A 14,613-nucleotide genomic window follows, 5' to 3' on the forward strand; every position below is an offset into this window, starting at 1 on the left:
GCACGCACACTCCCCTGGACCCCCTCCCCCCTGGACACCCCCCTCCCCTGGATGCCCCCTCCACACTATCCTGGCACGCGCACTTCCCCAGCACCTACAGTCACCTGGGATGGAGCAGCCAGAAGAACTCGCAGCAGACGCAGAGGGAGGACAGACCCCACGCACTGGCCAATCTGGCTGAACATGCAGGTGTTTCCATGGAGGGTGCTGAAATCATAAATCCTCTCAGAGACAAGTGGGTGGTTGGTGCACAGGTTTATTTCTCCTTTTTCTCGCACAGCAAGGCAACCCGCCTGGTGACCCAGTGACTTGGGGGTCTCTTCGTAGGTAAGTGCACGGAGGTCAGGAAGTCTGCAGGCAGGCCGGTGGTTAAAATTCTTGACCTCTCAGGTGTCTGATACACTGGGCACTCAAACGTGCAGCGCTGTGCGTCGGTCTGGTCCGAAGTCCTTGCTTGTTCGGTGGAAAGCTTAAGAAAAATCAATAGTGAGATTGCAAACCAGGAGCTCACATTTCCATGTGCTAGATTTGGGGGACAGCCAGACACGGAACACATGACTGGTTAGGGGTTCTGTGACCACACAGGGGGCTGTGGCTGGAGGACCAGTGTGACCGTTGACTCCAGAACCGTCCGGAGAAGGAACTGGATGGTGGTGGAGCGTCTGTTCCAGGTTCTAGCAACTTTCTGGGTTATTTTAAGTGTTTGCCACCCAGGTGCGCCTGGGGGACTCAGTCAGTTAAGCCCAGGCCATGATCTCGTGGTTCACAAGTTTGAGGAACGCATCGGGTCCTGACAGCTCGGAGCCTGGAGCCTGCTTCAGATTCTGTGTCTCCCTCTCTCTTTGCCCCTCCCCACTCTCAACAATAAATGTTAAAATTAAAAAAATATATATTTGCTGTCTCGCTGTCTAAAGTGTATCATGAAATGTCTCTCGTGAAACCACAGGGAATGGGGACAGGAAGGAATGGCTCGTGTCCCTGAGGGAAAGCCCAGAAGGCTGACTTCATGGAAAACACGCAGTTACCTTTGTTGGCAGGAAGTAGATGTCAGGAAAATGGTGACAGAGCTCATGAGGCAGCGAGTCATCTAGTATGTTTTGTTCCTGATTCCACCTTGCCCCCTCGATGAATAAACCAAAAACATGAACTCCGATGTGAGTGTGGTCCGTTCCCTGAGATGAAAGAGAGGTGGGTGAGTGGGTCCCTGGGCGGGGTGCTTCCTTTAACAGAAGCTCCATCTGGGGGGATGGTCATGGGGGAGACAGTGCTGCCCTCCAAGACCCCCCTCAACTCCTGAAACCAGCTCACCCCAACACAGAGGGGGGTCTCCCCATATCTGCTCCCCTGATGTGGTCTACTGTATAAACGGGGCCCAGGGAGGGGGTGACAGCAGTAACTAAGAACAAAATAGAGCCGTTATCACAATATACTGTGATAAAAGCCACATGAATGTGGCCACTCTCCCCCCAAGACATCCTGTAAAACATCCTCGTGCTGAGGGGACATGATGCAGCATTGGGCTACTGTCAACCTTCTGATACTGAGGCAGGAGGAGGATCCTGTGATCCCGACTGGTGACCACTGGCCACTGAAGCCACAGAAACCGTGGACAAGGGGTGCTGTGTTCCCACACCGGCCACCACACCAATGAACCCTGGAGACACTGTGCCGAGGGAAAGGGGCCAGTCCCAGGGAGAGACCCTGGAAGGGTTCCTGTCGCCAGATTTATAGGGATGGAAGGAGACGTGATTAGGACCCGCGGGTCGGGGCATGGATGGTCACGGGGACAGTGTCTCCGCTCTGGAGGTGGAGGGCGTCAGGGCTGTCCCACAGCATGGACGTGCTCAAGGCCACCCTAGTGTACACTTAGTGAAAAGAAGGGGCCTCAGGGGCTCCGTTGGTTAAGTGTCTGACTCTGGACTTTGGCTCAGGTCTCCATCTTGCAGTTTGTGAGCTCGAGCCCCGCATGGGGCGCTGCCCTGACCCTGCTGGGATTCTCTCCCTCTCCCTTTCTCTGGCCCTCCCTACTTGCATGCACGCTCTGGCTCTCTCAAAATAAACAAAAGGAAATAGTTGAAATGGCAAGTGTTACCTTATGTATATTTTGTCACTGTAAAAAGTGGGAAAAAGCAATAAAAATTTGCCTAAAACAGGCGTGGGGCAGGGGGACCAAGGATCCGTGCGCAGCTCTGGAACTGGCGTGGTGTGCGACCCCGGGGCGGCCGGGTGAGGGCTGGCGGGGGAAAGGGCCAGCTGCACTGTTACTCTGTCCAGTGTCTTCAGCATTCTGGTACCTTAAAGGCTCTCCTGACGGCGTTGAGGGTCCTGTGGACTGTGGAGAACTCGTCCTTGATGTCCGTGGTGTCCGAGACCACTCGGTGGGTAAATGTGAGGGCGTCGAGAGGGATTCCTTGGGACCGTCCGTAGTCTTGAAGCACAGTGGTAAGAAAGGCTTTGGGGAGAAACACGGCGGCCAGTTCCTTGCAAGTCTGGGGGAACCAGGAGTTCCGTACTCCCTCCTGGCAACTGCTTGGGGGCCCGGGGGCAACGAGAAGACCTGGGCACATCAGTCTTTCTCAAGACACGGCATACAAATGCTGGGAAGGGGAAGGCACATTTTCCTGAGGGGCTGCTAAGCTGTTGGCAGCCGGGTCTCCCTCTGGCTGTGTGGGGAAATGCAATGTGCAGGGGAGAAAAAGGAGACCCAGCCAGAGTGGAAAACAGAGCTAAGATATGAGGCGGCAGAGGACACGCGACCTCCTGAATCCAGCCATACCTGAAGCCACGCCTCCGGCCTTCTTTCCACTCTGTAACCTGCCCTGTTTTACACAAGCAGGTTTGGACTGCATCCCGTGCCTCAGCGCCAGCACTCCTACCCTGGCTCCTCGCCTTGTTACTCCACCCTGCACGACCTGCTGGGTTAGGAGCGTTACTCTGCTTCTGACTCATGTGATCCCTCTGCCCAGAATCCACCACACTGCGGACTGGGCAGCCAGACCTCTGCCGGCGGGAAGCATGGTGCTGTGTTGGTACCCGGCTGTGTCTTCACTTCTGCCCTCCTCCTGGTTCGGGCTTTTTTCTCTGATTTCCTCAGAACTTTTCCAGGCTTGAGAAGCCATGCCCGCCCCGGGCCGCCTCTGCGTGCCTCTTAGAGCTCCACAGCCACCAGGGGACAAGACCAACCTCTTTGTGCTCCTGGCGGCAGCCAGCACCCCTGGCCCCATCCCAGGGGCTCATGTGGCGGCATGCTGTCGAGCCCACGTCTCTGCTGAGCTCTAGCCCCCTTGAGCCCCTGCTCACTACCCACCATGCGGCCTTCTCCCAACGTCTCAGACTTGACAGGTGGCAGCCACCTCATGCCCATCATTTTGCTCCTCTCCCTGTGTCCTTCAGTGAGGGACATCAGCTGCCACCCAGCTCCCTGAGCCCGAGACCCGGTGCCTCCCTCTCCAACATGGGCCCAGATGGCTCTGCTCCCTCAGTGTCCTTCTGTGACTGTTCTTTCTCACCCTGTCCCTTCCAGGCTTCCACCAATTCCTGCCTGGAGAATAAAGCAGATGCTTGAGTGCCCAGCTCCTCCGTGTTTCGGAGTCACCTCAAGGGGCCCTCGCCTGAGAACAGGTCACGGCCCAGACGTCCGGGAGCCGGCCCTGCCCACCTCTCCCGCTCCATCCCACACCGTTCTCTCCTGCCTTCTGCCCGGGGCAAGTGCAGTCAGGAGAGGGTGGTCCTACTGTGGGGGGAGGTGGGGTGAGGAAGGGAAGTGGAGGGAGGGAGGAGAGACCCCCCCCCCCCAGTGTGTGGTCCCTGGAGGTGCAGGGCTTGGGCCTCCTGCCGAAGGGGAGGAGGGAGGCTGGGGGCGGGCATGAAGGTGCACAGGCTGGGTGGGGGCTGGCCCTATTCTCACACTCACCTTGCGGAAAGAAGAAAGCTGGGAGCCAGTATCGCTCAGGAAATCCTTCAAAGAAATCACTGGCTTTATCGTCGGAGCGTCTGGGGAGCTGGGTGGATGGCGGGACAGGCTGCTTCCAGGTGGTGACAAGCCTCACGTACCTGGAGGAGGCCGACCAGGGCCGGGGTCAGTGGCGCCGTCATCGCACACTTCACACGGCCAGGCGCCCCGCGGCCCCTCCTACCCTTTTCATCCCAAGCTCCCCACCTGGGACCCTCGTCTCAGCCTTCAGTGGAGACCGCTGTGGCTTTAAGGGGTGAGACCATACCTTGCTGGAAAGTAATGGGTTTGGGCCATGAGGGATGTTGTGGACTCTGAGAGGACAGAGGTAAGTGGCACCAACAGATTTTCTGGGTTCAAATCTCCATGCTTATAACTGCTGGTTGTGAAATGCTGGGCAAGCTACGCCCTGTCCTAGTGCCTCGTTCACTCATCTCTAAAATGAGGGTGGTGAACAATCAGGCCTACGGCATCTCACAGGGCTACTGTCAAGAGTTACGTGAGGATGTGTGACACACAGAGGCACTCCTTGAGTGTCAGCTGCTCTGGGGCCGTTCTAATGATTTTGATTTGTGTATTAAACACATTTAAAAATTACACGTAACTAATTCTTACTTCCTTTTGCACTTCCCCCTGCTGGTGTCCCAGGACAGAGTGTAGAATGACAGAAAGAGAAATGTACCAGGTCTGGTCCTATCCGTCCTCAACTGGAGGGACCATGGATGGACCCTGGCCATCTTGTGTCTCCAGGTCTCCCTCCTAGACTCAAGACAACAGTCCCTGTGCCCCCCACCCCTTATTTAATTCACATGTTGCTCTGAGAACCCGAAAGTCCAGCCGTATGAAATTACACGGTGAACTATTACACTCTAAGCAAAATTAAGGGAGAGATATAAAGCGGATTTCCTCCATACCGATGATGTATTGCAGAGTAAGCAATTTTGGCCCACGTGTTGAAGAAATTCACTCGCTGGATGAGATCATTAACCCAGGAACTCAGGGGCTTACAGGACTTGTAGGCGTGTTTCTGTTGGGATTTAGAGACAGGCACGTCACTTTTTAATTTAATTTAATTTTTTTCAGATTTGTCTTTGGGGTCATTGGAACATCTCTGCAAACTTTGGTAACAGACTCGCCAGGGAGTCTGGCAAATCAACAACTGGCAAATCAATATATGTGACACAGCACATGACCAGGATGAAGGATAAGAAATCATATGATTGTTTCAGTAAATGGAGAAAAAGCATTTGACAAAATTCAACATCCTCTCATGATAACAACTATCAACAAATTAGGTGTAGAAGGAATGTTGCTCAGTATAATAAAGGCCACATACGACAAGCCCATAGCTAACATCACACTGAATAGTGAAAGGTTAAAAGCCTCTTCCTCCTAAGATCAAGAACAAGACAAGGATGTCCACTCTCACCATTGCTATTCAACATAGTACAGAAAAGTCCTAGCCATAGTAATCAGGCAAGAAAAAGAAAAGTATAAAAATTGGGAAGGGAAAAGTAAAATTGTCTCTGTTTGTAGGTGATATCATCTTACATACAGAAAACCCTAAAGGGCACCTGGGGGGCTCGGTCAGTTGAGCATCTGACTTCGACTCAGGTCATGATCTCACTGTTCATGGGTTCGAGCCTTGTGCTGGTCTCTGTGCTGACAGCTTGGAGCCTGGAGCCTGCTTCACATTCTGTGTCTCCCTCTCTCTCTGACTCTCCCCCACTCATGCTCTTTCTCATTCTCTCAGAAATGAAAAACGTTAAAAAAAAATGAAAACCCTAAAGGTTCCAAAACACCTGTTAGAATAAATAAATTCAGTAAAATTGCAGGATACAAAATCAACACAGAAACTAGGTGCCTGGCTACACACTAACAACAAACCATCTGAAAGAGAAATCACAAAAGCAATCCTACCTACAATAGCATGACAAATAACAAAATACTTAGGACTAAATTTCAACAAGGAGGTAAAAGCCTGTACACTAAAATGTATATAAAATTGGGGAAAGACCTTGAGGAAGACACAAATAAATGGGAAGAGTTCTTGTCTTCTTGGATGGGAAGAATATTGTGAAAAATTCTTTTTACAGAAAAATCTGTAGAAAGTGATCTACAGGTTCAATACATTCCTAATCAAAATTCCCATGGCATTTTTCACAGAAATAGAAAACAATCCTAAAATTTGTATGGAACTACAAAGGACCCCAAATAGCCAAAGCAGTTCTGAAAAGGAACATCACAGCTGGAGGCGCCATGCTCCCCTGACTTTAAGGTTTCTCACAAAGTTGTAGTACTAGAAACAATATGATACTGGCATAAAAACAGGCACATAAACCAGTGCAACAGAAGAGAGAGCCCAGACGTAAACCCAGGCATATGTGGTCAGCTAATTTTTGACAAGGTGCCAAGAACACAGATTGGGGGAAAGAACAGTCTCTTCAACAAGTGAGGTTCGGGGCACCTGCGTGGCTCGGTTAAGCGTCTGACTTCGGCTCAGGTCATGATCTCCTCCTCCTCAAGTCTGAGCCCTGCGTCAGGCTCTGTGCTGACAGCTCAGGGCCTGGGGTCTGTTTTGGATTCCGTGTCTCCCTCTCTGTCTCTGCTCCTCCCCCGCTTGTGTTCTGTCTCTCTCTCGAAAAAGAATAAGCATTAAAAAAAAAAATGAAGCTGGGAAAACTGGATATCCACAGGCAAAATAATGAAATTGGATCCCGATCTTTCACCACTCATGAAATTTAAGTAGAAAAGGACCTACAAACTTATGGCCAACTAATTTTCAATAAAGCAGGAAAGAATATCCAATGGAAAAAATATTTTTGCATTTCAATAGGACTAGCTTTATTATTATATTATTATTATTTTAAACAAAACAAATGCAGATTATGTACCAAGAAATGGACATGACCTGGTACTTACAAAGGAGCTGCTGCTGTGTTATAAATGAAAACAGAACATTAGGGGAAAAATAAGATGTCAGGTGCTGTCTGTCTGGATAATCTGGAGACGCAAGTTAACTGAAAGAAGGCGCTGTGCCAAGCCATCAGCAGGAACAGAAAATGAAACTACCAGCAGTTGCTTTTCCAGAGAACTATGTGCTGGCAGCAGGGAACGGGCATCAACTCACGGTCTTCTCATTTTCCCCATTTTCTATGATTTTCCTCTTCTTCTCATCTGTTTTCTTCTTGAAGATGTTATTTTGGTAAAACTGAAGCTCTTTGATGCTTTCACTAATGTCATCCAGCACCCTGGGAGAAGCAGCCTTCTTTGGTGCAAATTCATATTCTTCTGGATACCAGCGTCTGCACAGTTCTTTAACAGTGCTCACATAAATTATTCTATAATGAAGATGTTTCATTAACTGGGGCACGTATTTGTCAAGAAACTTCTTATCTGCATGAACTGAATTTCCTGAAAGGGGACAGAGCCCTGGAGGAGTCTGCTGTCGTACAAAGGACAGAAATTCATACTCAGCCTGCTGCCATGTCATTGTACTCTCCTTCACTGCCTTGGTTAGACCAGACTTCCCGTGATGCTCTTTACACCAATCTGACATGCTGTCCAGTAACTCCTCTGGCTGTTTTATAATCAGGTTAGGACCTTCAGCCAAAATGTTGAGATCAGAGTCAGTTATCAGACAGGCCATCTCAATAATCTGGTCCTTCTCAATGTCCAATCCTGTCATCTCCAGGTCCACCCAAACCATCCGCTGAGCCATGCTCTCCCCTGCCACCATGGCTGCGCTAGCCTCACGGGCACCCCATGCCCCGAACCGCCCGCGACACCCACCCGCACCTCGCAACAGCCGGGAGCCCAGGGAGCCACTTAGCACCCCCCGGCCCGAGCCACCGCAGCCCCAGCCTCCCCAGCCTCTTCAGCAAATGGTGCTGGGAAAACTAGACAGCAACATGCAGAAGAATGAACCTGGACCACTTCCTTATATACCATACACAAACGTAAATTCAAAATGGATGAAACACCTAAATGTAAGACAGAAATCCATCAGAATCCTAGAGGAGAAAGCAGGCAACAATCTCTTTGACCTCGGCCACAGCAACTTCTTAACACGTCTTCAGAGGCAAGGAAAACAAAAGCAAAAATGAATTATTGGGACCTCATCAAAATAAAAAGCTTCTGCACAGTGAAAGAAGCAATCAACAAAACTAAAAGGCAACTGACAGAATGGGAGAAGATATTTGCAAATGACATATCAGATAAAGGGTTAGTATCCAAACTCTATAAAGAACTTATCAACACACCAAAAATAAATAATCCAGTGAAGAAATGGGCAGGAGACATGAATAGACACTTTCCCAGAGAAGACATCCAGATGGCCTACAGGCACATGAAAAAATGCTCAACATCATTATCATCAGAGAAATACAAATCAAAACCACGAGATACCACCTCACACCTGCAGAATGGCTAGAATTAACAACGCAGGCAATGATAGATATTGGGAAGGATATGGCGAAAGGGGAACACTTTTGCACTGTTGGTGGGAATGCAAAAGCTGTTCTGGAAAACAGTATGGAAATTTCTCAAAAAAATTAAAAATAGAACCATCTTATGACCCAGTAATTGCACTACTAGGTATTTATCCAGAGGATAAAAAAAACCAAACACTGATTTAAAGAGACATATGCCAAAGTATGGGAAGAGCCTCAATATTTATTGATAAATGGATAATTATATGGTTTATATATATGTATATATACACACACACACATGGATATATATATATAGATAAATATAATGGATACACACACACATATACATACACACATATACATAATGGAATATTACTTGGTGATCAAAAAGGATGGAACTAGAATGTATTATGCTAAGCAAGAAAAGTCAGAGAAGACAAGTATATGACTTCACTTATATGTGGAATTTAAGAAACAAAACATGAATATAGGGGAAGGGAAGGAAAAATAAGATAAAAACAGAGAGGAAGGGAGGCAAACCATAAGAGACTCTTAGATACAGAGAAGAAACTGAGGGGTGCTGCAGGGAAGTGTGTGGGGCTAGATGGGCGATGGGCACTGAGGAGGGCACTCGGGATGAGTGGTGGGTGCTGTTTGTAAGCTGTATGCTGATGAATCATGCTGAGTCGGTGTTGCCTAGTCCATCTTCTCCTCCTACAGCTTCTCCCAGATCTAACCCATGGCTGTGGCCTCCACAGTCTGGTCACCTCACTTAGCTCATGTTTCCAGGGTTCATCCACACCACGGGATGTCCGTGCTTTGTTCCTCTCACTGGCTAATGTTCTCCTGTATATGTTTGTGTTTCTATCTCGATGTTTATCTACCAAAATCTTGCTCTGTGGCCCATACTTCCATCCAGTTTTCTTCAGTAGCTGCTCCTGAAAGTGCTTCCAAACACTTAGATGTTCTGCATCCACATCAGGCTGTGGTCATCTGCCCTCAAAGAGCAGCTCTGTCTGTCTACTCCGTGAATGGCACCGCTGCCTACCTCAATGTCCAAGCCGGACATTTCTCCCTGGCCAGCATCAGCCCGGGTCCCTCTGGCAGGGAGCCGGACTCAGCCATGAGTGACTGTGCTGCTAGTGACCAATGGGGGCTGATTGTGTCATCCTGGCCTTGAACTCATGGGCATCCCCAGACCTGTCACAAGTTAGCCTCTCTGCTTCTCAGTTCCTGCATCTGTAAAGTCTCAGGGTGCTGGAGCATGGGGGCCCCGAGATCCTCTAGATCTTGAAACCTTGTCATTCTGACGGTGAGAAGTTCATGGACTCTGCATCTCAACCTTCCATTCCAGTTTGCACAAGTTGTCACTGCTTTCTGTGACTCCAGGTTTTGTGTGTAGGTTTTCTAAAACTTGAAATAGAATTTAGATAGCATAAGACTTACTCACTTAAATGGGTTTTAGTATATTCATCAACTTGTGGAACCATTACCACAATCAATTTCAGAACATTTTCATCCCTTGAAGACAAAACCCCACATTCCCTTTAGGATTCTCTCACCAGCCTCCCCCCACCTTCTCCCCAATCCTCAGCCTCAGGCAATGGCTCATCTACTTCGCAGTTGAGTGGAGTTTCCTATTCCAGACATTTCATGGAAGTGAAATAACATGTGGCCTTTCTGGACGGCCTGCTTTCACTTCCTGCAATGTTTCCGGGGGGTCATTCAGGCTGTAGTGTGTCTGTACTTCAGTCCTTTTGATGGCTGAAGAATGTTCTGCGGTAGAGACGTGCTTGTGTGTATCACATCTGCGTACCTATGACATTCTGTCCATTCGTCAGGAATGCTGGGGTGTTTTCTGTCTTACAAATCACACTGCCGTGCACATTCCTGGCAAGTTTTGTTTGAATTTCCCTCGGGTATATATCTGGAGTAGAAGTGCTGGGTCAGATGATGACTGTTTACCTTTCTGAGGCATTCACAGACCGTTTTCCAGAGCGGCCACACCATTTTACGTTCCCATCAAGCACGCAAGGACTCCAACTTTTCCACATCCCTGCAATGTTTGTTATTATCTGCCCTTTGGATACTACTCCTGGTGGGTGTGAAAATGTATCTCACTATGGTTTGGATTCACAATTTCCTGATAAATGATATTAAGCATCTTTTGATGTGCCTATATAGGTTTAAAAAAAACACGCTGTCAGAACTTCACAGCTGGTTTTATTCTTGTTCTAATACATTTTGTGCCTTTATGATTTGGTTTTCTGCTTAAAGCTATGGCCCAGTAATCATTCATCTTTCTGTTTTGCTTTTTTTTTAATTTAAAAGGACCATTCAGTGTTTTCCTGTCTATAAAAAAGCAGTATAGTGTCATCATCTAAGTATGAACATATAAAAAGGAGAAGGCAAGAACAGACTCACTCAGAATTCTATCACCCAGAGGAAACTTGTCATGTTTGTACATTCCCTTCCAGCCCTCTCTCTCCCCATCGATGGCTCTTCACAGAGCTGGTGCACCTTCTGTGTGGTGAAGCTGCCATGAACACTGCAGTAGTGAGGGCTTAGCTATTGATCCTGTTCACATTTCTGTCACCTAATCAATAAATGATCTTGTTGTACACGTGTTTGTGTTTAAAGACATCTTGATGGTATTGATTTATTAATACTGACTGATGGCCAGTAGCACCGTAACTCATGAGTGAACAAAACTTATCCAACACATGTATTTTCTCTGTAAAGCACATCACAATCTTCTGGGCAGGAACTCCACACAGCATTCCAGCATTGCCATTTTAAGCAGCAAAATCACCAACCAAAACACAAATATGAAAAATTTTGGCATTAAATAGATAATGAAGAGAGCACTTAACACTCAGCCAGAAGAAGAAGCTGGACCTCACTTGTTTGATCTCAGTGGGGAGTGTGCACAGGGGGGACTGAAATGTTTCACCACTTGGCACCTCTGTAAGTGACTCTCCAAGCATCAAGAGTAGTTGTAGGAGTTACAAATTAGTTTCAACAAGCAGCGAAGTTTGCAAAGACATAATCCATGAGTGGTGAGAAGTGATGTGCATAAGGGTTTTTGTGTGCAGTTTTGTCATCATCTTTGAGTTTCATCCTGTTGATGAGGCTGTGGCTCATTCACTTGCACGACTGTATTGTCCGTTGTAGAAATGTACCATGTGTTTATCCATTCTGTTGTGGGTGACACTTCGGAGCTGTTTTGAGTACTTTACTGTGACAAACGATGTTCTGAGTATCTTTGTACATGTCTCTTGATACCCATGTGCAAGGGTTTACATACTTACAAAGTTGAGATCAGACTGTGTATGCCATCTTGGATCTTAACAATTCTTCATTCACAAAACAACATTCTCTGAGATTCGGGAAGTTGTACAATTTTTTTTTTTTTACTGCTTTAGTGGCTACTCTAAAAACCACAGCATGCATACGTAATCTGTCCGAGTCTATGGGTCATTGTTAATTAGCCTCCTTCTTGATAATACAAGATCTAAAATTTCCATACACTCCCCAGGCCTGGCTTATCTGTTATTCTTGGTCTATCTACTTAAACTAGTCAACATCGTGTCCTGGTCTGAAAGCTGGACACTAAGCCTGATTTTTGTCGGGATTGATTTACTACTTACTTTCCTCCTTTCGCTCAGACTTTCCTTTCTCCTCTGCCTGAAGTATGTCAGTTAATTCCCATTATTAGCATTTGCTAATGATGAACTAACTCTCTGTTCTTTTCTTTTGGGCCTATTTTATTTCATCTTCAATTTAGAAACAAGAGTTTCATCTGTGCCGTTTTAGTGTAACATTTCATTTCTTCCAACTTACTGAAGATGCTGTCCTCACGCCTTTGAATGTTACTTTTCCCCTTGCTTCTTTTTAAGATTCTCCTTGGATTTTCTGCAGTTTGTGACCCTGTATCTATGTGCAAGTTTTTTTTTAAGACTTTATCTTGCTTGGGATTGAATTTCTCATGTCTGCTAATTCTGGAAAATTCTCAGCTCTTTCGATTACTGCCTCTGCTCTGTCTGCTCTCCTCTCCCTGAACCTCTCCCTGTCCAACTTCTCACTGTGCCCTCCAAATCCTATTGGCTCTTTCATATTTTCCATCTTTCAGTCTCTTTGGGGCTACATTCTGAATATGTTCTTCTGTTCCTTTCTCTGGCTTACTAATTCTCTTTTCAGCAATGTCCAATCTCCTGCCAAACCTATATATACTATTACATTCTATTTAGTGTAGTTTTCGTTTCTGGATTCTTATTCGAATTTGCTCTGTCATTTTTAACATTCTTCTTCCTTTAAAATATGTAGCTTATTTAAATATCTTTGTTTCTTTAAGCACAGGAAGTATTTTATTGTAATCTATATCTGATAATTCAAATGTCTGAAGTGTTTGGGTTAATCTGTACTATTTTATTATTTATTTATTAGTTTTTTGGATGTTTATTATTTATTTATTAGTTTTTTGGATGTTTATTAGTTTAGAAAGGGAGACAGAGAATGAGTGGGGGAGGGGCAGAGAGAGAGAGAGGGAGACACAGACTCTGAAGCAGGCTCCAGGGTCCCAGCTGTCAGCACAGAGCCCAACACATGACTCAAACCCATGAACATGAGATCATGACCTGAGCTGAAATCTGACACTTAACTGACTGAGCCACCCAGGTGCCTGTTCTATATTTTTGCTATGGTTCTCACTCACCGTCCTTGTGTTTATGTATGTTTGGCTATTTTTGCAAAATATGTGTGTAACTCCCTAGGGCTGAGGCAAAAGTCTCTTATCCCTGAGAGGCATTCTGATTGCATTTCCATGTGCCCTTCACACTAGACTTGGGCTGCAGCCACTTCCAGAGGAGCACCTGGAGTTTACCACAGCTCAGCGACAAGCTCTCTCATTTTAGCCCCGGCTCCCTACTTATTTTTAATCAAGGGTTTTTAGTTGCTTTCATTTATAAATTGGTCCAAATAACCCAGCTTGCTTTACTGGAAAAAGTAGCTTATGTTTTCTTTGGAAATATTTGAGATTTTAAATGAATTACATGACATGAGGAGACTTCTGGGGAAGAAGGTGGAACAGGAGGACACTACAGTCACCCCGTCCCACAGATACAACCAGGTGACCTCACATCAGTGTAGACAACCCAGAAAACAACCCAACGACTGGCAGGGTACACTCACCACAGCTCTGTGTAGAAGAGGCCACATCGAAAAGGACCAGAAGGGAGACACAGTTGGGAGCCAAACAGACTCTTGGTGGGAGCGAGAGGGATGGTGGGTGTAGAGGGGGAAGAGGAGGGGACCCCACCCCAGGTACCACAGGCAGGGATGGGGTACACAGGGAAGATGAATTCCCAGAACATGTGGCACTTGTGAATCCTTACAAATAGTCCTGGAGCTTTAAAAATCAGCAGCTTTGCTCTGAGAGGGCCAGAGGGCAAAAGAAACTGAGTCCCTGCCCTTAAAGAGACAGAACAACAAATAGCCTGTGGAGATTCAGTGCAGAAGCAGCAGTTTAAACACCCCTGGGGCGAATGAGAGGGGGATTTGTTTGCTAATCACAGAGCCTGTGTCTGTGTGTGTGTGTGTGTGTGTGTGTGTGTGCGCGCGCGCGCAGGCGCGCGCGCCTACAAGAACCAAGGTCCTCAGGTCACGCCCACAGGAACCTAGGAGCTAGCAAGCACCATCTCCCTCTCCCAGCCTAGACACACCTGAAGGAACCAAGGATGCTAACAGCGTGCCCTGTCCCCTCCAGCCCGTCATCTGCTGAACTCCCCCACAGCCCCCCAGAGACCATGCAGATTGCCAATACTGCATCCTGCAACCCTGCTCTTCTGCAGATCTGTCACCTTCAGCATGCCCTTGGCAGGAGCCAATCTAAGCAGCACCACAAACCTAGCAGTGTATGAGCAGCCCAGACGGGCCACAGCACTCCACAGTGAGTCCTGCCCTCTGGGGAGGGTAAGGTAACGTAGACACCAGTCTGACTGTGGTCCCAGTAGTGTCTGGGGGCAGACATCAGGTCTGACTGTAGCCCTAACCCCCAATAAAAATTTCTGCAGACAACACAGGGACAGTGCCCTGCCATTTGGAGCTACCGCATCTCTGGCAAATGCCTGGTCTGGTCTGCTGCAGCTCCAGATCGGCCCACTAAAGGCACAGGCACCAGACCCTGCCCACAGCAGGCAAGGAGAACCATTGCAGATGACTGGATGGAAG

The 14,613-nt window shown here is 47.5% G+C and overlaps 2 protein-coding genes across 2 annotated transcripts in view; both read right to left on the reverse strand.

Annotated features, from left to right (window-relative positions):
• Positions 1–239: 239 nt before the first annotated feature.
• Positions 240–14,613, reverse strand: part of DNAH14 (dynein axonemal heavy chain 14) — a 296,737-nt gene continuing 282,363 nt past the window's right edge. Inside the window, exons 81-85 of the mRNA XM_029934922.1 lie at positions 4,867–4,979; positions 3,914–4,053; positions 2,295–2,452; positions 1,026–1,172; positions 240–469 (exon numbers count right to left, since the gene is read on the reverse strand). Coding sequence (XP_029790782.1) covers positions 257–469; positions 1,026–1,172; positions 2,295–2,452; positions 3,914–4,053; positions 4,867–4,979 — 771 coding nt within the window. The 3' untranslated portion in view covers positions 240–256. The remainder of the gene's footprint in view (positions 470–1,025; positions 1,173–2,294; positions 2,453–3,913; positions 4,054–4,866; positions 4,980–14,613) is intronic.
• LOC115288665 (oligoribonuclease, mitochondrial-like) lies at positions 7,065–9,510 on the reverse strand. The gene is made up of 2 exons (XM_029936143.1): positions 9,434–9,510; positions 7,065–7,827 (listed from the first exon to the last, which is right to left on the reverse strand). Exons 1-2 carry the CDS (start codon positions 9,508–9,510, stop codon positions 7,074–7,076), a joined length of 831 nt encoding a protein of 276 aa, XP_029792003.1. The 3' UTR covers positions 7,065–7,073.

This window comes from Suricata suricatta, chromosome 3 (assembly GCF_006229205.1).
Source record: "Suricata suricatta isolate VVHF042 chromosome 3, meerkat_22Aug2017_6uvM2_HiC, whole genome shotgun sequence".
NCBI classification, from domain to species: domain Eukaryota; kingdom Metazoa; phylum Chordata; class Mammalia; order Carnivora; family Herpestidae; genus Suricata; species Suricata suricatta.

Excerpts from the sequence above, each read along its gene's own strand:
- LOC115288665 (XM_029936143.1), bottom strand. The coding sequence starts at position 9,510 with ATGGCTGAGTCCGGCTCCCTGCCAGAGGGACCCGGGCTGATGCTGGCC. Across the intron at positions 7,828-9,433 it reads TGTCCGGCTTGGACATTGAG|AGGCTGGGGAGGCTGGGGCT; the intron begins GTAGGCAGCGGT and ends CATTTGCTGAAG.